At 38.8% G+C, this 23,809-nt stretch overlaps 1 protein-coding gene and 1 pseudogene across 9 annotated transcripts in view; one reads left to right on the plus strand and one right to left on the minus strand.

Moving 5' to 3' along the window:
- Positions 1–1,140: 1,140 nt before the first annotated feature.
- Positions 1,141–2,463, minus strand: LOC137230242 (heterogeneous nuclear ribonucleoprotein A1-like; annotated as a pseudogene).
- Positions 2,464–13,141: 10,678 nt separating this feature from the next.
- The window catches only part of LACTB (lactamase beta), a 78,188-nt gene continuing 67,520 nt past the window's right edge, over positions 13,142–23,809 (plus strand). For 3 of the 9 annotated variants that reach the window (XM_067749268.1, XM_067749279.1, XM_067749289.1), the window contains exons 1-5: positions 13,144–18,819; positions 19,271–19,337; positions 20,813–21,003; positions 21,288–21,639; positions 22,563–22,728. In XM_067749268.1, the coding sequence (XP_067605369.1) occupies positions 18,457–18,819; positions 19,271–19,337; positions 20,813–21,003; positions 21,288–21,639; positions 22,563–22,728 (1,139 nt within the window). In that variant the 5' untranslated portion in view covers positions 13,144–18,456. Of the gene's footprint in view, positions 18,820–19,270; positions 19,338–20,812; positions 21,004–21,287; positions 21,640–22,562; positions 22,729–22,813; positions 22,870–23,809 lie in introns of those variants that run through there. The other 6 variants (XM_067749302.1, XM_067749298.1, XM_067749310.1 and 3 more) reach the window with 5 other exon arrangements.

Consider the following 23,809-nt stretch of genomic DNA (forward strand, 5'->3'; position numbering starts at 1 on the left):
TCTGCCCATTTTTTTATTGGGTTTTTTGTTTTTTGATACTGAGCTGCATCAGTTGTTTGTATATTTTGGAGATTAATCCTTTGTCAGTCACATCATTCGCAAATATTTTCTCCCATTCTGTGGGTTGTCTTTTTTTAAAAATATATTTTATTTATTATTATTTATTTTTGGCTGCATTGGGTCTTTGTTGCCGCACGGGCTTTCTCTAGTTGCAGCAAGCAGGGGCTACTCTTCATTGCGGTGCACGGGCTTCTCATTGCAGTGGCTTCTCTTGTTGCGGAGCACGGGCTCTAGGCACGCGGACTTCAGTAGTTGCAGCACGCGGGCTCTAGAGCGCAGGCTCAGTAGTTGTGCCTCACGGGCTTAGTTGCTCCACGGCATGTGGGATCTTCCTGGACCAGGGCTCAAACCCGTGTCCCCTGCGTTGGCAGGTGGATTCTTAACCACTGCACCACCAGGGAAGTCCTGTGGGTTGTCTTTTCATCTCCTTTGCTGTGCAAAAGCTTTGAAGTTTAATTAGGTCCCATTTGTTTATTTTTGTTTTTATTATTACTCTAGGAGGTGGATCTAAAAAGATATTGCTGTGATTTATGTCAAAGAGTGTTCTGCCTATGTTTTCCTCTGAGAGTTTTATAGTATCCAGTCTTACATTTAGGTCTTTAGTCCATTTTTAGTTTATTTTTCTGTATGGTGTTAGAGAATGTTCTAATTTCATTCTTTTGTATGTGGCTGGCCAGTTTTCCCAGCACCACTTATTGAAGAGACTGTCCTTTCCCCATTGTATATTCTTGCATCCTTTGTTGTAGATTAACTGACCACAGGTGTGTGGGTGTATTTCTGGACTTTCTATCCTGTTCCATTGATCTGTAAGTCTGTCTTTGTGCCAGTACCATACTGTTTTGATTACTGTAGCCTTGTATTATAGTCTGAAGTCAGGGAGACTGATTCCTCCAGCTCCATTTTTCTTTGTCAAGATTGCTTTGCCTATTCAGGGTCTTCATGTTTCCACATGAATTTTAAGATTTTTTTAATTCTAGATCTGCAAAAAATTCTAGGCTCTTTATTCTGTTCCATTGATCTAGCTGTCTGTTTTTTCCACCAATACTTTTTTTTTTTAAAGACACATTTATTCAATGTCATGATCAGACTAATACATTTAGCAATCAACAGCATGGGTGCAAAAAAAAAAAAAATCTACATTAAAACCCTTTGTTGGAATGCTTTACACTTTCCACAGAAGAGAAACTAAAATAACCTGTTATACAATTAGTCACAAACACAGTCCTCGAGTTTTTTTGCCCATACACATGAGTATTGTCTAAAACATGTCTTCTTTGTAGCAGCTAGGCCCTGCCACCACTGTGCTTGGCTGAGTTCACAAATCTTTTGTAAGCTGTAGCTTCCCTGTCACTTCTCTGGCTCTCCTCTCCTGCTAAGCTTTGTTCCCTGGCAGTAATCAAAACCTTCTGCCACTGCCATAGCTACTGCTGCTGCTGGAACCACCAAAGCCACCTTGGTTTCGGGGTTTGGCAAAGTATTGGCCTCCACCACCATAGGGGCCAAAACTTCTGCCTCCAAGTTTCCTCCTTTCATGGGTCCAAAATTTGGAGTTTGATTGTTGTAACTGCCAGAATCATTGTAGCTTCCACCACCTCCAAAATTGCTTCCATCATTACCAAATCCATTATAGCCATCCCCACTGCCACCATATCCCCCAGCACCACGGCTGCCACCAAAGCCACCTCGACCACTGAAGTTTCCTCCATGACCACCACCAAAGTTTCCAGAACCGCTTCGACCTCTTTGGCTGGATGAGGCACCAGCCATCTCTTGCTGAGACAGGGCTTTCCTTACTTCACAGTTGTGGCCATTCACAGTGTGGTATTTCTGAATGACAATCTTGTCTACAGAGTCATGGTCATCAAAGGTTCCAAAAGCAAAGCCTCTCTTTTTGCGACTGCCTCAGTCAGTCATGATTTCAATCACTTCAATTTTCCCATACTGTTCAAAACAATCTCTTAGGTGATGTTCTTCAGTGTCTTCTTTAATGCCACCAACAGAAATCTTTTTCACAGTGAAGTGGGCACCAGGTCTTTGAGAATCTTCTCTTGAGACGGCCCTCTTTGGTTCCACCACTCTTCCATCCACCTCGTGTGGCCTTGCATTCATGGCCACATCCACCTCCTCCACAGTGGCATATGTGACAAACCCAAAGCCTCTGGAGCACCAGGTGTTTGGATCCCTCATTATCACACAGTCTGTGAGCGTTCTCCACTTCTCACAATGGCTCCTCATACTGTCATCACTTGTTTCAAAGCTCAAACTTCTGATGAAGAGCTTCTGCAGCTGTTCGGGCTCTTTGGGTGACTCTGACTTAGACGTGACGGCAGTGGAGGGGGAGGAGAGACGTCAACGATGCTTACTCGGCGGCGTCCACGGGCAGAAAGGAGTAATCTACCAAATGTATCTCCACCAATATTTGATGTTAGCTTTATAGCAACTCTTGAAGTCGGTTAGTGTCAATCCTCCAACTTTTTTCTTCTCCTTAATTATTGTGTTAGCTATTCTGAGTCTTTTGCTTTTCCGTATAAACTTTAGAATCAGTTTGTTAATATCCACAAAATAACTTGCTAGGATTTTAATTGAGATTGTATTGCATCTATAGATCAAGTTGCAAAGAACTGTCATCTTGACAGTATTGAACCTTCCTATATATGAACATGAAATAGCTCTCCACGTATTTAGTTCTTTAATTTCATTCATCAGTTTTGTAGTTTTCCTCATAAAAATCTTGTACATATTTTGTTAGATTTATACCTAAGTATTTCATTTTGGGGGGTGCTAATGTAAATGGTATTACTTTTTTTAGATTAACTTTTTTTTTAATTGAAGTATAGTTGCTGTACAATATCATGTAAGTTAACAGGTATAGAATATAGTAATTCACAATTTTTAAAGGTTATACTCCATTTATAGTTATTATAAAATATTGGCTATATTCCCCATGTTGCTCAATATATCCTTGTAGCTTCTTTTATACCTAATAGTTTGTACCTCTTACTTCCCTACCCCTATATTACCCCTCCGCCTTCCCTCTCCCCACTGGTAGCCACTAGTTTGTTCTCTATATCTGTGAGTCTGCTTCTTTTATGTCATATTCACTGGTTTGTTGTATTTTTTATATTCCATATATAAGTGATATCATGATTTGTCTTTCTCTGTCTGACTTACTTCACTTAGCATAATGCCGTCCAATTCCACCTATGTTGCTGCATATGGCAAAATTTTGTTCCTTTTTATGGCTGAGTAGTATTCCATTGTGTGTGTGTGTGTGTGTGTGTGTGTGTGTGTGTGTGTGTGTGTGTGTGTATACCACATCTTATTTATCCATTCATCTGTTGATGGACACTTAGGTTGCTTCCGTAACTAGAAATAAGAAAATTAGAAAATGAAAAACTCACTGGTAAAGGCAAGCATACAGAAAAGGTAGGAAATCATCCAAACACAAAGCTAGTAGGGAGATTAAAAGACAAAAGTAGTAAAATCATCTATATCCACAATAAGCAGTTAAGGGATACACAAAACAGTTAAATATAAAATATGATATCAAAAACACGAATCGACAGCACAAATGCAGGGTTTTTAAAATGCATTTGAAATTAAGAGATCAGTAACTTGAAACAATCACATATATATAGACTACTGTACAAAAACTTCATGGTAACCACAAAGCAAAAATCTATAATAGATACACACACACACACACACACACACACACACACACGCACAAATGAAATCCAAATGGTATTATATTTTAAATTTCAAATTCACTTATTCATTGTTGGTATGTAGGAAAACAATTAACTTTTATATATTAACCTTGTATCTTGTGACTTTGCTATAATGGCTTATTCAGAAGTTTGTTGTTGTTGATTCCTTCACATTTTCTATATAGATGATCATGTAATTTACAAAGTTTTATTTCTTACTTTCCAATCTGTATACGATTTATTTCTTTTTCTTGCTTTATTACATTAGCTAGGACTTGCAGTACAATGTGAAAAGCAGTGAGAGGGGACATCTTTGCCTTGTTCCTGATCTTAGCAGGAAAGCTTCGAGTTTCTCACCATTAAGTAGATGTTAGTTGTAGGATTTTTGTAGATATTCTTTATCAAGTTGAGGAAATTCTCCTCTATTGCTAGTTAACTGAGAGCTTTTGATCATGAATGGGTGTTGAATTTTGTCAAAGGCTTCTTCTATATCTATTGATACGATCATGTGATTTTTCTTCTTTATCCTATTGATGTGATAGACTACATTAAATCGAACATTGAAGCAGCCTTCCTTACCTGGGATAAATCCCACTTGCCCATGGTGTACTATTCTTTTTATACATTGCTGGATTCAATTTGCTAATATTTTGTTGAGGATTTTTGCTTATTTGTTCATGAAAGATATTGGTTCACAGTTTTCTTTTCTTGTAATATATTTGGTTTTGATATTAGGGTAATGCTATCCTCATGGAATAAGGAAGTATTCCCTCTGCTTCTAACCTCTAAGAGAGATTGTAGAGAATTGATGTAATTTCTTCCTGAAATGTTTGCTAGGATTCACCAGTGAACCCATCTGAGCCTGGCTTTCTGTTTTGGAAGGTTATTAATTATTGATTCAATTTCTTTAATATATATATAGGCCTACTCAGACTGTCTGTTTCTTCTTGTGTGAGTTTTGGCAGATTGTGTCCGTCAAGTAATTTGTCCATTTCATCTAGATTATCAAATTTGTGGGCATAGAGTTGTTCATAGTATTCCTTGATTATCCTTTTAATGTCCATGGGGTCTGTGGTGAACTCTCTTTTTTCATTTCTGATATTAGTAATTTGCATCTTCTCCCTTTTTTTCTTAGTTATCCTGGTTAGAGGATAATTTTATTTTCCTTTTCAAAGAACCAGCTTTTGGTTTCATTGATTTTTTCCCTATTAATTTTGTTTTCAATTTCATTGATTTTTGCTTGAATTTTTATGATTTTTTCTGCTTACTTTGGATTTAATTTGCTCTTTTTCTAGTTTCCTAAGATGGAAGTTTACAAGATTGATTTTACATCTTTCTTTTTATCTAATATATGCATTCAGTGCTGTAAATTTCCCTGTAATCATTGCTTTCACTGCATCCCACAAATTTTGATATTCTGTGTTTCCATTTTCATTTAGTTCAATAATTTTTTTAATCTCCCTTGAGATTTCTTCTTTGATCTATGTGTTATTTAGAAGTGTATTATTAAGTCTCCAAGTAGTTGGGAATTTTTCCAACTATCTGTCTGTTATTAATTTCTAGTTTAAATCTACTAGGGTCTGAACACAGACATTGTAGGAATTCTATTCTTAAATTTGTTGAGTTTTGTTTTGTATTTTATGGTCCAGAATGTAGTCTATCTTGGCAAATGTTCCCTGTGAGCTTGAAAAGAATATGTATTCTGCTGTGATTGGATGATGTTGTCTAGAGTTGTCCATTATATCCAGTAGATTGATGGTGTTATTGAGTTCAGCTAGGTCCTTCCTGCTGTATCTATTTCTGATGAAGAGTTGTTTAAGTCTCCAACTATGATAGTAGATTCATCTATTTCTCCTTGCAGTTCTATCAGTTTTTGCCTCACATAGTTTGACTTTCTGTTGTTACAGAAAGGGATGTTACATCTTGTTAAAGAATTGATCATAAGGGTTTTTTAAATTGCAGTTTTTAATTAAACTTTTTATTTTTTGAGATAATTGTAGATTCCCATGTACTGGTAAATAGTACATAGAAATCCCATATATCCTTTATCCAGTTTTCCCCAATGGTAACATCTTACAAAACCATAGTATAATATCACGACCAGGATTTTTTTTTTTTTCTTTTGCAGTACGTGGGCCTCTCACTGTTGTGGTCTCTCCCATCGCGGAGCACAGGCTCCGGACGCGCAGACTCAGTGGCATTGGCTCATGGGCCCAGCTTCTCCGCAGCATGTGGGATCTTCCCGGACCGGGGCACAAACCCGTGTCCCCTGCATCGGCAGGCGGACTCTCAACCACTGTGCCACCAGGGAAGCCCACAACCAGGATATTGATATAAAATCAATCCACCAATCAGAATCAGGTTTCTCCAGTTTTACTTGTACTCATTTGAATGTGTGTGTACTTAATTAATGTAATTTAGTCACATGTGTAGGTTCATGTATTCACCACCACAGTCAAGATAAAGAACAACTCCATCACCATCACCATCAATTTCCTTAATATTGACATTTTATAAAACATCACCCCTCTCTTTTCTCCTCCTCCCACCCCAGTCCCTAATGCCTTGTAACCACTAATCTGTTCTCCATTTCCATAATTTTGTCATTTCAAGAATGTTATATAAATGGGCAAAGGAACTGAATAGACATTTCTCCAAAGAAGACGTAGAAATGGCCAATAAGCTCAACATTATTCGCCATCAGGGAAATGCAAAGCAAAACCACATGAGATACCGCTTCACACCTGCAAGGACGGCTATTATCAAAAAGTCAGTGTTAGCAAGGATGTGGAAAAATTGAAGCCCTCATACTATGCTGGTAGAAAATTAAAATGATGTAGCTGCTTTGAAAACAATCTGGCAGATACTCAAAAGATTAAACAGAGTTATCGTATGACCCAGCAATTCCAGGTGCTTGGTGTATATCCAAGAAAAATGAAAACCTATGTTCACACAAAAACTTGTATATGAATGTTCGTAGCAGCTCTATTTGTAATAATCAAAACCTGGAAGTAACCCAAATGTCCATCAACAGGTAAGTATATAAACAAAACGTGGTATACCTATACAATGCAATGCTACTCATCAGTAAAAAGGAAAGAAAAACTATTTATATACGAACTAGCGTGTATTAATTTCAAAATACTTATGCTGAGTGAAAGAAGCCAGGTCAAAAAGAAAAAAAAGATTACATACATACTATATGACTTCATATGTAAATATAAAATTCTAAAAGATGCAAACGAATCCATAGTGACAGAAAACGTGTCAGTGGTTGCTGGGGATTATTTCTTAACTTATCCTTTTTAATCAATTTTTTCATGTTTTTATTTTGTTATACATGAACTTTTACATTAAAGTATAAAAAGTATAAGATATAGACAGAATAGGGCACAAATCATAAGTGTACGAATTATCACAAAGTGAACACACCCATGAGACCTTGTGGAAACAAGATCCCTGTTTCTCAAGGGTGGTATTTTCGGCAGAACAATTTTTGTGAACTGTCAGAGATAAACACAGCTGGACATAAGTTAAAGTGGTGAAAACAGATTTATTCAGAAACTACTGACAGTAGGGGGAGAGCTGAGCACCAGTTCTGTTGGTGCAGAGGGAATGGGGGAGTAGGAAGGAACTGAAGTAGGAAGTAAAAATGGGGGAATAGTAAGGAGCTGAAGTAGGAAGTAGGAAGGAGCTGTCAGGGAAGTAAAAATTACAAAAAGCTGGACAAGGGTGTTAGTCCACATGAAAGCCATCTCAATTTGCTAACTGGCTTATTGATTGAAGTTAGGCTTATTAATTATTAATTGAAGTTAGGCTCCTGCCCTCGCATAGAGACTGGGAGGTAGGGACCCTATCATCCGGTGTTGCTGAAGCAAACAGTACCTGATTTTGGCAGCCTTGGGTTTTCTCAGACAGACACTTCAGGGGGCCCTTGAACGGTTAGAAACTGTTAGTTCAAGTCTTTACAGTCAAAGTTGAGGCCTTGTCAAGAAGAGGGCTCAGTAGAGGCTGGCTAGAGTTTGGTCAAGGAGAGAATCTTTGTCAGCATAACTGTCTCACAGATTGAGGACTTTCAAAATCATCCCCCCCACCACCACATTATGATAAGCAAAAAAAAAAAAAAGCTCTGTGCATTTCCAAATGCCCTATCTCACAGAAACCACACTAAGTAACATCTAATGTGCCTACCAGCTTTGAAATCCTACAGTACTGTCCCTGGCTATTTTGTCTCTATTTGAAGATAGAGGTAAAGAAACAGGCTGAAAAGACAGTACACAGAAGTGCTGGGCAGGGGGATGGAGGCTGTCGGAGGTTATGACCTTCCTTCCTCTGCAAATTTTCATGTGGAATGCACACTCTGTTGCCTGAATTACTTTGCACAAATTCCCAGGAAAACCAGGCAAGGAAGTGGGCAGACTGTGGAGTGAACCCCAATTCAAATTCTGATTATGCCATTTAACTTTATTTCCATGTGCATCTTAGCCTCTCCTGGCCTCACTGAGCTTTGCAAAGCCATGATCTTCGGTGGTTCCTGGTCAGGATGCACAGTCATGCCTTCTGGAGCAGGTTCTCCAAGGCTCTGCCAGCTGCATGGCCCAGACTCAAGGCCATACTCTTGGAACCTGCACCAACCACCATTCTCCAGTCTGCTTCCTTTCCCCACACCTGCTCCTGATAGGGGGTGTGGGTGTGAGGGACTGGAAGGAAGGGAAGCAGGAGATGAAAGAAAGGGAGCAGACGCCCCTCCCTGCACAGCTTCCACTCAAGCCCTGCCAAGGCCTCCATGGGGGAGGCACCTGCCCAGCTCTAGGAGAGGGGGCATTGAAATGAACTTGGCCAAGGAAATAGTACCTAAAGCAACTGAATATGTCCTTGAAAATACACTATTTTAATAGCTAGATATTGCTGAAAAGGTTTTGGACCAGAAAGAGATGTCACTGAAGTTCCCCTCTACCCAGTTGGAAAGGGATTTGGCCAAGCAAATTAGATAGCTAGGAAAGACAAAACTGTCTCTGCTTATATAATTCATTGGTCTTGAGACCTCTCAAACAACTAGTTATAGTTGTTAACTACCCCCCTGGTAGGTAAGGAAAGCCCAGACCTTCAGGACCCAGAGGTCTGGCTACCCTCTTGGCAGGGGAGATAATGTGGTTCACTCCTTTGTGGAATTTTTTTTTCCCCTGGGGAAAAATAGTTTTTCTCAGTAGGATATCAACATGCCTAACCACAGGCATCTGGACTTTCTCCTATTGGTAAAGGGAACTTTAAAGCATTTCAAATAGGGGATAGATATGATTGTATTTGAGTTTTAGAATACTCACCCTGGTTCCTACCACATCTTTTACTTTTTCTTTAATTTTTAAAATTTTTTTCTTTTACTTTTAAATAAGCTTTTTTATTTTAAGTAATTGTAGATTCACATGCAGTTCTAAGAAATAAGACAGAAAGATCCTGTGTATTCCTTTTCCAGTTTCCCCATGGTAACATCTTACAAAACTGTGGTACATTAATCACAACCAGGATACTGACAATTGATACAGTCAAGAAACAGAAAAGTTCCATCACCATAAGGATCCCTCATGTTGCCTTTTTAAAGCAACATCTACTTCCCTCTCACCCCTACCACCTCCTTAACCCTTGGCAAACACTAATTTGTTCTCCATTTCTATAATTTTGTCATTTCAAGAATGTTAAATGAATGGAATCATACACATACCTGCCTGTGGGAATTGCTTTTATCACTCACCATAATACTCTAGAGATCCATCCAGGTTGTTGTGTGTATCAACAGTTTATTCCCATTTTTTGCTGAATAGTATTCCATAGTACGGATGTACCACAATTTTTTTTAACTATTCACCCGTTGAAGGACATCTGAGTTGCTTCCAGTTTGGACTATTATGAATAAATCTAGTATAAATATTCGTGTACAGGCTTTTGTATGAACGTAAGTCCTCATTTCTCTGGGCTAAGTGCTCAGAATTGCAAGTACTGGGTCATATGGTAGTTGCACGTTTTATTTATTTTTTTTAAAGAAACTGCCGAACTATTTTTCAGAGTGGCTGTACCATTTTACAGTTCTGCCAGCAATGTATGAGTAATTCAGTTTCTCTGCGTCCTTGCCAGCATTTGGTATTGTCACTGTTTTCTATTTTTGCCATTTCAATAGATGTGTATTAATGTTCCATTGTACTTTTAGTTTTTGTTTCTGTAGTGAAATGACGTTGAATATCTTTTCAGGTGCTTATTTGCCATCTGTATATTCTCTTCAGTGAAATGTCTCTTTATGTCTTCTGGCCATGTGCTAATCATGGTGTTTGGTTTTTATACTGTCGAGGTTTGAGAATTCTTTAAATATTCCAGATACTAGTCCTTTGTTGGATATGTGGTTTGCAAATATTTTCTCCCACTTTGTAGCTTGTCTTTTTATCCTCTTATCAGAGTCTTTCTCAGAGCAAGTTTTTAATTTTGAATGAGTCCAATTTATTCATTTTTCCTTTTATGGATCATACTTTTGGTGTCAATTCTATAGACTCTTTCAGTAGCCCTGGACCCTAATGATTTTCTCCTAAGTTTTTTCCTAAAAGTTTTATAGTTTTACATTTACATTTAAATGTATAATCCATTTTGAGTAAACTTTTGTATAATGCGTGAGACTTAGATTGAGACTTTTTTTGCCTATGAGTGTCCTATTGTTCCAACATGATTTGTTAAAAAGACTGTTTTTCTTCCATTGAATTACTTTTGCATAATTGTCAAAAATAAGTTGGACATATTTGTATTGGTCTCTTTTTATGTTCTGTATTCTATTCCATTGATCTATATGTCTTTTTCTATGTCAATACCACACAGTCTTGATTACTATGCTATATAATATGCCTTGAAATCAGGTAGACTAATTTCTTCCACTTTATTCTTCTTTTTCAAAATTGTTTTAGCTATTCTGGTTTCTTTGTCTTTCCATATAAATTTTAATATATTCTTGCCTGTATCTACAAAAAAAATCTTGCTTTTTTTATAGTAATTGTGTTAAACTTATCTATCAGTTTAGGGAGAATTGGCATCTGTACTATGTTGAATCTTCCAATCCTTGAATATGGTAGGTCTCTCCATTTATTTAGATCTTATTTGATTTCTTTCATCACTGTTATGTAGTTTTCAGGATACAAGTCCTGTACGTACTTTGTTAAATTTACACCTAAAACTTTTGGGATTTTTTTGAGTGATAAAACATGGTATTGCACTTAAAATTTTGGTGTCCAAAATGCTATTATATAGAAATCCAATTAGTATTTGTATGCTTTTCTTATAGCCTATGACCGTGTTGGACTTATTAATTCTATGAGGTTTTATTTGTTTTTAAGATTCCTTTGGGATTTTTCTACCTAGATAATCATGTTCTCTGCATATAGGGATGGTTTTACCTCTTCCTTTCTAATCTGTATACCCTTTACTTTCTTTCCTGCCTTATTGTACTGGTTAGAATTTCTAGCACTGTGTTGAATAAGAGTGATGAGGATGGAGGTACATACCACCAGCACAACCACTCAAGAAAGACTGACCAGAATTTCTGTACCACAGTTACAAAGTTCTGGGACAGAGAAACTGATTTGGCCTACCTTGAGTAAGGGTCTACCTGTCATCCAGTCATTTGTGACAAGTATGTATGAACCTCTATCCTTTGCTCAATAAAAGCTTTGGAGCAAGCTCTCGGGGTAGGTTTTGCAAGAGGGTATAGGGATGGGATGAAAATGAATTACAATGCTAGGACTCCCCTGGTGGTGCAGTAGTTAAGAATCCGCCTGCCAATTCAGGGAACATGGGTTCGAGCCCTGGTCCAGGAAGATCCCACATGCCACAGAGCAACTAAGCCCATGTGCCACAACTGCTGAGCCTGCACTCTAGAGCCTGTGAGCCACAACTACTGAGCCCAAGTGCCACAACTACTGAAGCCCGCATGCCTAGAGCCCGTGCTCCTTAGCGAGAGAAGCCCGCGCACCACAATGAAGAGTGGCCCCCGCTTGCTGCAACTAGAGGGCCAGCACGCAGCAATGAAGACCCAACACAGCCAAAAGTAAATAAATTAAGAAATTAACTTAAAAAAAAAGAAAATGGCAATGCTAACACAGTATGTGATCCCTGCTGAGAGATGACATCTATCTATTTAATCATGACAAGGTTCACTGGGAGGTATGCATCTTCCCAGATACAGATTTGGTTAAGCCCCACCATTCACAGCTCTTTTCTCTGATAAACATGGACTCCATGATGCAGTAAGAAAAAAACCTAGAATTTCTTGCTAATGACTTAAAGACAGGGGTCAGAAAATGAAGGACTTAGAGACTAAAATGATGGGAACTTGGCAAGATTGAGTGCTCCTGGCGACTAGTACAGTGCATAGAACACAGCAGTCTTCACTAAATGTGACTGAGTGAATGACAGAATCTCATAACGACCTGGAAGAACATGTCAAAGAAGAGACTTATCCTGAAATGAGCTTCCTACGAAATTTGTGTTTTATTTTTTAATTTTTAATTTCACAGAATACATATAAATGTGTTTTTTAAATGAGAGCCTAACAGATAAAGCTAATATCCTCTCTGACTACCCCTTTGAATTCTTGCCTCCTTTCCCACTCTCCAAGAGTAATCACTGGTATAAGTTAGATGTATATACTTCTAGACTTCCTGTAATACTTTCATAAATGTATTATATGTACCCATCAGAAATATATAATATTGTGTAGGTTTTAAGAATATATGAATGGTAGGGACTTACCTGGTGGCCCAGTGGGTAAGACTCTGTGCTCCCAATGCAGGGCCCGGAGTTCGATCCCTGGTCGGGGAATTAGATTATGCATGCATGCCGCAACTAAGAAGCCTGCATGCTACAACTATTAAAAGATCCTGCAACTAAAATCCCGCAATTAAAGGTGCCACAGCGAAGACCTGGTGCAGCCTAAATAAATAGAGGTGCTTATTTTATATATACATATATATATATAAATGGTATTCTTTCCAATTGCTCTTCAGTTTCCTTTTTTTCATTCAAAAAACAAAGTTTTTTATTTCTAGTTGACCTAGAAAGAGACCTAGCTTATTCGTTTCAATGGATACATAGTATTCCTTAGTATGTATGTGCCACAACCTGCCCATTCCCTTACTGAAGGGTATTTAAGTTGTTTTCATTGTTTTGTTATCATCAAAAATGGTGCAATAACCTTGTATTGTTTCTATATGCATGTGTGTAGAAGATGGCAAAAAAAAAAGTCACAATCTCCACCCTCCCTGTATCCACACACTTTGCAATTCGATTTTGCAGCTCTTCCCACCAACAGGTAAAGTCCTTTTTCCTCCCCCTGAATCTAGGATGACCTTGGACTTAATTCAGCCAGTAGAATGCAGCAGACATGTCAGTGTGCCAATTTCAAGACTAGGCCTCAAGAGGCCTTGAATGCTTCTGCTTTCTATCCCTTGGAGTTTTGTCCAGCCACCAGGTGATCAAACCCAGGCCAGGCTGTTGGGGAAAGAGAGACCACACTGAACAGAGTTGAGCTGTGTCAGCTGAGGGCATCCTACGCCAGCCAGCCCCCAGCTATCCCAGCAGCGGACTGCTGACAGTGACTGAGCCAGAGGAAATCAGAACTGCCTAGCTGGGTCCAGCCAGAGTTGCCAACCTGGAGACCTGTGAGCTAAATAAATACTTGTTCTAACAGCAAAAGTTACCTGATACGATGTATGCGGATATTTCTTTAGAGTAGATTTTTTTCAAACTTTAGCATGTATCAGTATCAGCTGGTGGGGTTTTAAAATCACAGATTGCTGGGCACCACTGATTTAGTAGATCTGGGTGGGACTTGAGCATTTGCATTTCTAACACGTTCTCAGGTGATGCTAATGACGCCGGTCCAAGGGCCATGCTTTGAAAATCACTGCTGTAGAATATATAACCTAAAAATGGTATTGCTGGGTCATGAATTATAAGCATATGTAATAGCTAAATTGATACTCCCAAACTACCATCCAAAGTAAATATATCCTTTTTGAAATTTTAAGGGATAAAAGAATAAGTCACTGAAACAAAACTTATAAACCAGATAGTATGAGGAACAAGTGTGAATAAAGAAAGTATCAGCATGAAGGGGGAAGTAATTCACTAATTCTTGGGGTTGGAAGGTGGAGCAGGAAGCTGATTAACAGTAATATTTATGACCAAAGCACAGAGTATGAATGATGAAGCAAACCCGAAATGTTAAGCCAAGAAAATAAATAGTATTTCATAATATTACATATTACACTATATACTAGAGCAGGACTTATAAGGAGAAGCTGCTCTAGAAGAGTATTCCTTCTTCTAAAGAAATAACAGGGGAGAGAGAGATAAGGTCCTAAATGGTCAGTCCCCACCCTCATCCCTCACCTCACTTCCCTTAGTTCTCCATGCCAGCTGCCATGGTTATCTTTTACTTCCTTGAATGAAACCTCCTCTCTCCCACCACAGGGCCTTTGCACTTACTGATTCCTCTGCATGGAACACTTCCTCTTTCTGTCTGCCCATACTCAACCAAGTTAATTCCCATTTAACCTTAAGGTTTTAGATCTAATTTCACTTAATCAAGAAAGCCTAATCTCCCAGACTAGGTCAAATTTCACCATTATAAACTCCCAACACACTGCATTTCTTCTACACAGCACTTAATGCAGTTGGGATTTTACCTTTATTTGTGTGTTTATGTGATTCATGACTATCTTACCCTCCAGCCTAGGAGGTTTCAGGAGGGCTGAGAGTGTGTCTCTTTTGAGTGACCGTTGTAACCTCAACACTTTGTCTGGCAAAGAGCAGATGCCCATAAATATGTGTTGGATGAATAAAGTAGGGTTTTGCAAAAGCTTTCAATGGACCTGAGGTCAAGATTGCAATGGGAAACATTCAGAAGAGGAAAAAAGAAGAGGAAATAGAAGTACTATCTTCATGATAGTACTAGAGGGTCTATCACACTAGAGGGTCACAAAATAGTCACAGAATAGCAATGATGAGCTTCCATCTGTTTGAACAACCATATCAAAAGAGTATTGGCTACTGGACCTCTGATCTCCTGGAGAGAAGTTTCTACTGGTGTACTAGTGGGTTCTACTTAAGGTCCAGCCCTATTCAGTATTTTGAACAAGACAGAAAGTTTGCCTATCTTGTTTGCAGATAAGATGAAAGTCAAAGGTTTATTTTGACAGAATTTAGATTTAAAATAATACCATGGAAATACAAAGCCAAAACCAATAAGATAAAGGTCAATAGAGACACTGTACATATTAAATCAATCTTGCAAGTACCTGATATGGAAGAGAAGCTGGGTTTGACTACATGGTTTATGTAAAAGAAGACTTGATTGCTGACAACAAATTCATTATGAACAAATGCCATGATACAACTGGTAAAAAATGGTAACTGTCCAGAGGATGGGAACTGATGGTCTCACTTTACTGGTAGATTCTCGAGTACTGTGTCTAGTTCTTAGAGCCAGTTTGAGGCTTGGAAACCTTGAGAAATGAAGAATAGTTAGAGCAGCTGGAGACGTTTAGCCTGCAAAAGTAAACACTAAAGGAAAACAAAAACTGACCTCGGATAGAGACAGCTCACCAAATTTGTACTTCCAACTTAGGAAGAGATACTCTTTCTAAAGCTCTCATGAGTTTTTATTTATATGATTTCTGATAAGTTCTTTTTCATCCTTATATTCTTGTTTCATTTATTATTTCATAATTCCTTGTTTGTTTTGTGAATATTATGATTCACTTCTCTCTTTGAGAATTCTTTGAAAAAAACATGTTTATTTTGTTTTCTATTAATCCATCTTTTTTTAGACAGGGAATGGCCTTTTTTCTCTTTCTTTCTTCCTTTCTTTTTTTTTTTCTTTTCTTTTCTGTAGATTGTTCTACTGTGTTCATTTGTCTGAGCTGATTTCACTTCTTGATTATTGATTTTGGTGCCAGTCTTTTTAGAAATATTTTCCTTATATGTTTCAGAAATTTGGTTTGTAGGTTTATTTTCAGTGGAAAATTTCTTTCCTTCCTCCTTTGCCTTCCTCTCCTTTCCCTTTCTTTTTCTGTCATCCCACTCCTCTCCCTGTCTTGTGGTTTACTTTTCTTCTACCTGGTTTCTGTGGCTCCCAGTCCAGAGCCAGCTGACATATCGGAGCTCTGGGCTTCTGCCTCACAGTGATAGTAAAAATCCTGCCAACATGTCTGCCAGCTGCTTGGTTAAGTTGCCTCCTAGGCACCTGGCTTTCACGGAGAACATCTATTCTTCACTACCTTCACAGAAGCCATACTTTGGGTGGTCTCTACCTGCTTCTAAACTGGAAGAAGTCCATCAGGACTTTGGCTTTTGCTATATGGCTCTCTGCTTCTGTTCCACTTCTGATCCAAGGAGAGGTACAGAAGAGTACATAAAACATACATGTATAGTTTTTAAAAGAATGATAAAGTGAGAATTTATTGTAACCACCACTGGCTATGTCTTTTACATTCTTCTCTTTATATTTTTTTCTCTCACTGACATGTGCTTGGAATAGTGGGGACCCCTATGATGGGAACCGCCAATACCATCTTGACAGGGTGCACCTGTCCACTCTAACAGCAGGTGGTGCTCCAGGAACCTCAGTGAGTTTCACTGCCAAACCCTCTGGGTCCTAAGATACACTGATCTCTTCAGGGTTGTAGGCTTTATGAACAGCCCACCACTTTATAATTATTTAGCCCCAGTATCTTCTGACTAGATGTGGTTACTGTTATTGCGTTTTCCTTAAACAGTAGCTCAAGATGTTTATATCTTTTTCTCTTGACAATAGCTTGTCAATTCAAGCCTGAAAATTCTCTCTCTACAAATTCCACCTGTAAGGAAAGACAGACTCATTTTATACATTGGGTATATTGTCCCAGTATTAAGGCTTACAGGCTTTCAAAAATCTTTGGGAAATATATATATTTATTATTTATTTAAATAATTTTATTTAATATTTAAAATATTAAATATTTTAATTTTAAAAATAATAAAAACATTTAAAGTAGTATAATTGTAATATATAAAAAATAATTATATATCCCAAAGTATAAAGAGAAAATTGTAAAAATTGGAATGGATGTTTATCTTCAAAATTAACATAATTAACGGTTCAATTAGGATTATACACATTTTACATTTTGTAGTATTGATAGTTTGAGGTTAGGTTTCTTATTTCACAAGAAGCTCTGATCATCTACAGCTGTCAGAAATCATAGCGAACTAAATTATATGATTTACTTTTGGATTAAAAGTTTTAAGTGCAAATTTTATTTATTTATTTTTAATTTTTTTTCTTTTTTTTTTTTTTTTAACTGCGTTGCATGTTCGTTGCTGCGCTAGGGCTTTCTCTAGTTGCCGCGAGTGGGGCTGCTCTTCCTTGCGGTGCGCAGGCTTCTCACCGGGTGGCTTCTCTTTGTTGTGGAGCACGGGCTCTAGGTGCTCAGGCTCTGTAGTTGTAGCACGTGGGCTCAGTAGCTGTGGCTTGCAGGCTCTAGAGCGCAGGCTCAGTAGTTGTGGCGCACGGGCCCTGTTGCTCCGCGGCACGTGGGATCTTACCGGACCAGGGCTCGAACCCGTGTCCCCTGCGTTGGCAGGCGGATGCTTAACCACTGCGCCACCAGGGAAGTCTGCACATATTATTTATAGTTTTTAAAAGAATGATAAAGTGAGAATTTATTGTAACCACCACTGGCTATGTCTTTTACATTCATTATGAACAAATGCCATGATACAACTGGTAAAAAATGGTAACTGTCCAGAGGATGGGAACTGATGGTCTCACTTTACTGGTAGATTCTCGAGTACTGTGTCTAGTTCTTAGAGCCAGTTTGAGGCTTGGAAACCATGAGAAATGAAGAATAGTTAGAGCAGCTGGAGACGTTTAACCCGTGTCCCCTGCGTTGGCAGGCGGATGCTTAACCACTGCGCCACCAGGGAAGTCTGCACATTTTATTTACAACTTTCTTGTTTTACAACAACCACCAAGTTTTTTAAAAATATGAGGCGTAGATATAATATGTTTGATGTGGTATGGAGCTAGACTTTGAGAAGTAAGGGATTTTAAAGGGCCTCAGAGAAATGGAAGGAGCCCCAAAGAGACAAAGAATGGAGACAGTTAAGAGAGAGAAAAGAGGGTCCTGGGGGGAAAGGAGACGCCTGCTGAGCGGCTGCTGTGTGCCAAGCGCTGTTGCAGGAGATGAAGATCCAAAAGTAAAAGTCAAGGTTCTGCAAAGGGTCACAGTCTGGTAAGAAATCAGATTAGTTCAGTGAAACATAAGTGTTAAGTGTTATTAAGGAGGCGTGCGCACTGGGGGTCTAGGTGTGGCGAGAGCTCCCATGGGGACGGGGACTAGGAAGGCTTCTCTGAGGAGGTGACACTTGATCTAAGGGGAGGCAGAGAAGGAAAAGTGTGTGGGGGGGAGAAAGATGAAGAAATATCAAGAGACGAGGCAAAGGAAAAAAGCAAAAGAGGAAGGACTCGATGCGATCGGCGCTCCGGCCATCGGCCCTCGACTGCTAGGGCCTGAACGCGGTCACCGCCCCCTCCCCTCCCCTCCCTTCCTCGCGCCTCTGCCGCCCGCCAGGCCTGCGCGAGCTCTGAAGCTGCAGGCTCGCCAGAGACGCCATGTACCGGCTCCTGTCAGCCGTGACAAACCGGGCCGTGACCCACGGGAGCTGCGCCTGGGGCTGCGGACGGCGTGCAGCTCACCAGCGCGCCGGGCTGCCGCCGCTCGGCCCTGGCTGGGTCGGAGGCCTCGGGCTGGGTCTCGGGCTGGCGCTTGGGGTGAAGCTGGCCGGCGGGCTGAGGGGTGCGTCCCCCACGCCGCCCACCGCGGCCCCAGACCCTGAGACGCCGCCTCAGGCCGAGCCGCTGCCGCTGCAGGAGCAGCCCCTCGCCCAGTGGTCTCCGCAGACCCCGACGCCGCCGCACTCCAGGCGCTTTGCCAGAGCCATCGACCGCAGCCGCGACCTCCTGCACAGAATCAAGGTGCGGCGACGGGGGGCGTAGGCGGCCGGGAACCCGGCGCCCCACCCCCGGCGTCACCCCGGCGTGAGGCCGTTTGGTGGTCATCTCTCGGGGCGAGCGGACGCCACCCCGGGCGGCTGGATGCCCGCGGTCGGCTTCCCAGAAAGACTTCCCGTGTCCCGACCTCCCGGCCACGGTCAGATGCTCTCGGGGGGTTGCCCAAGTCGGGGCGGAGGTCACGGCCCGCCTCGGGGACCGCCCCTTCCCCTTACTGCTCCCAGCGGGCACTCCCCTCACGGTTAACTCCCGGCCGGCCAAGCCGAGGTGGGCGGGGCCCCGAACCGAGGTGGGCGGGGCCCCGAACCGAGGTGGGCGGGGCCCGGGCCGAGGGAAGCCCCACCAGAGGAAGGCGCTGGCGGACGTGCGAGGGATTTCGGCCTGCTTTGAACCGTTCTCTCCCCTTGGCTCTTAGGATGAGGTGGGCGCACCGGGCATTGTGGTTGGAGTCTCTGTAGATGGAAAAGAAGTCTGGTCAGAAGGTTTGATTTATTGGCTTGTTTTGTGCCAGTCGGTGAATGAAATCTTGATGTGTTACTGTTTGGCGTGAATCCCATGAAGTGCTGTTCAGTTTTCATAAAACTATACATACTGTAGAGAAAACTAACAAACTAAAGAATTGGACTTTATATAAACAGCAGGGTTTAAAGTGTGACTCTGATGAGTAAACTGAAGTCTTAAAGATGGTTTGTTGTATTGTTCTCAAAGTGGTGTATAGAACGGTCTGTTAACTGCACATTTGTAGATAACCCTTATGACTAGATAAAACGTCAGAATTTAATGTTTTTCTTTTTTAGTTCAGTCAACAATTTACTGAGTCCCCCATTCTGTAAAATGCACTGTACTAAGAACAAGGGATGTACATGACTCCTTGTCCTTAATGAGCTTACAATCTACTTTATTAGTTTTTGTTTTTTTTTTTTTTTTTTACTATGCAGAGGTGTCAGCTTTTTTTTCAAACAAAAAGCAAGCAGCTTTGGAAGAGAGACTTCTAAGCATTTTATCATACTTTTATCAAAGCATTTTATAATTTGATTTATTTTTTCATTGCACACAAATTGGTCCAACTCATCACAGCAGGTTTTTAGGAACTCAATTTTTAGGAAATGTTGTTTCAGACATCGTTTAGAGGAAGTAGTACCTTTTAGAAGTTGATAGGAGCGGTAAGGTTTTGAATTTAAAGAGAAATGATTCTTCCTTCAAGTTTAAGTGTACCCCGATCAACATTTATGACGGATATTGTAATCCAGAATTATATAAAAGTCAGCTCTATAGGTGAGGGCTTTGTTTTTATGCAGATATTTTCAGCATAATTTACATTTACAGGTGAAAATAATTATTGTATGCCTTTTCGTTCTTTTCAGATCTCAGTTCTTTGTATGTCTCAGATTTCCACATCTTTATCCTGTAGAAGATGAAACCAAACTTAAAATATTTTCTAGAAAGAGCTTTAAATTAGTGGTACACTGTTTTTCTTCTGACTTGCAGCTGAATTAAATTAATGATTAACTAGATTGGGTTTGCAGGGCATCTTTTCACATTTGTTTTTATTGGTTATTTTAAGGAATTCAGTAGAAAGTCACTCAAAAATCAAGAATAAATGTAATCTGAAGAACAATGATATTTTCTTTAAAGAATGTAGAGTAACTTATTTAAAATATGGAATAACCAAATTGTTTAGATAAGCTAAGAAACATTAGTAACTGAATCAGAAAATTACTGTTGTGTACCGTGTACAATTTCAGTTTAGTTATAAGGATAAATTGTTAGGCTTACTGTTGTCAGTATTGCTAAGACTCATCCCTTATATGTTGAGTTTTAATTAACTTATACAAGTGAAATATCTTTTCCTTTAGATAAACACATAGAATGTTTTAAGGTAGTATTATTACAGTTTTTGAAGACTCCTTTGACCATGAAGCCTATTAATAGTGACTTTTTGCTTTTTTTCCCAAAGGTTTAGGTTATGCTGATGTTGAGAACCGTGTACCATGCAAGCCAGAGACAGTTATGAGAATTGCTAGTATCAGCAAAAGCCTCACCATGGTTGCTATTGCCAAATTGTGGGAAGCAGGGAAACTGGATCTTGATATTCCAGTACAACATTATGTTCCTGAATTCCCAGAAAAAGAATATGAAGGTGAAAAGGTAATAAATCTCACAGTTCATTTTTCTACTGACATTTAAGTGGTTTAAAAGCTTTCATAGGATTCTTCGGTTTGTTTTTAATGTTAATGGATTAAAGTTTTGTTTTATCCAGATAATAACCGAGTGGGTATTTTTCTGAAATTTGAGGCTAAAGGTGTGTACATGACACATTATTCTAGTAGCAGTTTAAAATGGAAAATATTGCTGAAACATTATTCCAGGGCTACTAACTTTTTATTATGCAGTTTAATATTGTAGTTGAATTTTCATGTTTTTACAATTAGGTTTCTGTCACAACAAGATTATTGATTTCCCACTTAAGTGGAATTCGTCATTATGAAAAGGACATGAAAAAGGTGAAAGAAGAGAAAGCTTATAAAGCCTTGAAGATGATGAAAGGGACGATGGAATCTGACCAAGAAAAAGAGTTAAAAGTAAAAGGAGGCAAAAGTAATGAAAAGAATGACCTTGCTAAAGCTAAGATAGAGCAAGATAATGAAGCCAAAGGCCGAAATTCAAAACCTTGCAAGAAAAAGAATGATTTTGAACAAGGCGAATTATATTTGAAAGAAAAATTTGAAAATTCAATTGAATCCCTAAGATTATTTAAAAATGACCCTTTGTTCTTTAAACCTGGTGAGTGTTAATTTCTTCTTTTTACAAAGTCATCATTACTAAAGTATTAATTTTCAGAAAATGCAAAATGATACCATCCTGAGTGCATTCAGTGTGGTTGATGATTATGGCATGGGTTTTGTTGTCAGATGTTTGCTTTTTTGCCTGTAGTTCTTAACAGAGCCTAGCATCCAGGCAGCTAGTTGTTTGATTTAGCTTCATCGGAGGCTACCTAGACATTTAGAGGATTCTCAGTATCAAGATATTCATGGAAAAAATTAAATATTGGAAAAATTCTCCAAATAAAATCTAAACCGAAGTTGGCATGATAAAGTGTTGCTAATATTTTAGTATTTCATTAGTATTTAACTTAGTATTTAAATTGTTCAACTTCTTTTGTGCTTTCATTTCTTAAATTAATATGCATCAACTAAATTTTATTTCCCAAAAAGCTGATCTATAAAAATAACTTTTTAATATTTTTTGATATGATGCCTACTGAAACCACTTTATCTTTAAATTTATTGCAGGCTTATGTACTTGTATTCCATTTTCATTTTAAAACTTGTTTGTGGGAATTCCCTGGTGGTCCAGTGGTTAGGGCTCCCGTGCTTCCATGGCAGGGGGCACGGGGTTCGTCCCTGGTTGGGGAACTAAGATCCCACAGGCCACTCGGCGCAGCCAAAAAAGACAAAAAAACAAACAAAAAAACTGATAAGTATATGGATCATCATTTTATTCTTGTGTTAGAGACATGGAATAAGCAGGGCCATTGCAAAGTTGACTAAATTTGTTAATTTATCATCCATGATCTTTACCTAAATGCTAAAGTAAAATATTCCAGTTTTAAAGATATGCCAATTTTCAGTGGGAAAATATTTTACATGTTTTTAAATAATAATGAAGCATTTTCTTTTTCTTCCCCCTTAAAATGATGTCTCAAGGTAGTCAGTTTTTGTATTCAACTTTTGGCTATACCCTATTGGCAGCCATAGTAGAAAGAGCTTCAGGATATAAATATTTGGATTATATGCAGAAAATATTCCATGACTTGGATATGCTGACAACTGTGCAGGAAGAAAATGAGCCAGTGATTTACAATAGAGCAAGGTAAATGAATACCTTCTGGTGTGTCTGGTGTTCATCTTTACACTGTTATCAATTTAAAGTCACATTTTGCTTGTCTCCATTCCAGAATCAACTTGCCACATTTTGGGAGCTTTTCTACATGTCTGTTTTTCCACCTATAATGTAAGGAAAATAAAATATATTTTATTTTTCAAATACACATATATTTGAAGTACCCCAAGATCCTTAGGTGAAAGATAGCAATAATAATTTAAGCACATGAATAATTAAACTAAAATTGCACCCATCACGGGCATCTATAATTTGCTCTTCCATCATCCCTTTTTTTATGTTTTCGTTCATGCTTTATTTACCTTTTTTTAATTTTTTTTTTTTAATTTTGAAATTGTCTCATACTTGTAGAAAAGTTACACACAGTAGTACAAAGAATTTTCATATACGTTTCAACCAGATTCCCCACATGTTAATCATTTTACCACATTGCTTTATCTGTCAGTCTCTATGTTATTTTTTTCTCAGCCGTTTGGAAATCAGTTGCAGACATGGTGCCCCGTATACTTAAATGGTAACCATAAATACTTGAGTGTGTATTTTCTAAAGATAAGAACATCCAGGAAATTAATATCAACACAAGGTTCATATCAAGTCTACAGACATTATTCAAATTTTGCCAGTTGTCCCAATAATGTCCTTTATAACAAAAGGAAAAAAAACTTGTTTTTCTGGTGCAGAGTCTAATATAAGCACACACATTGCATTTAGTCGTCAAGTCTCTCAGAAGTCACATGAGTTCAATTTGTTCCATTACTGGTGATGGTAATTTTAATCACTTTGTTGAGGTGGTATATACCAGGTTTCTCCACTGTAAAAGTTTGAAAATCATTTTATTGAAATATATCAAACTAAAATTTTATCATAATTTTTACAAGTAATTTGTAAAAGAGGCATTGGAAGAGAATTTGGGGACTAAAGACTAACATGAGTTTTACTGTTATGGTGTTTTCTTTTTCATTTTACTCTTATTATTATTTGGTTTGTTAGAAAGGTAACAGCACATTTAAGTAACTGTGTTTAAATCAGCTGTTACTTTTACTTTTTACGG

This window comes from Pseudorca crassidens, chromosome 1 (genome assembly GCF_039906515.1).
Source record: "Pseudorca crassidens isolate mPseCra1 chromosome 1, mPseCra1.hap1, whole genome shotgun sequence".
NCBI classification, from domain to species: domain Eukaryota; kingdom Metazoa; phylum Chordata; class Mammalia; order Artiodactyla; family Delphinidae; genus Pseudorca; species Pseudorca crassidens.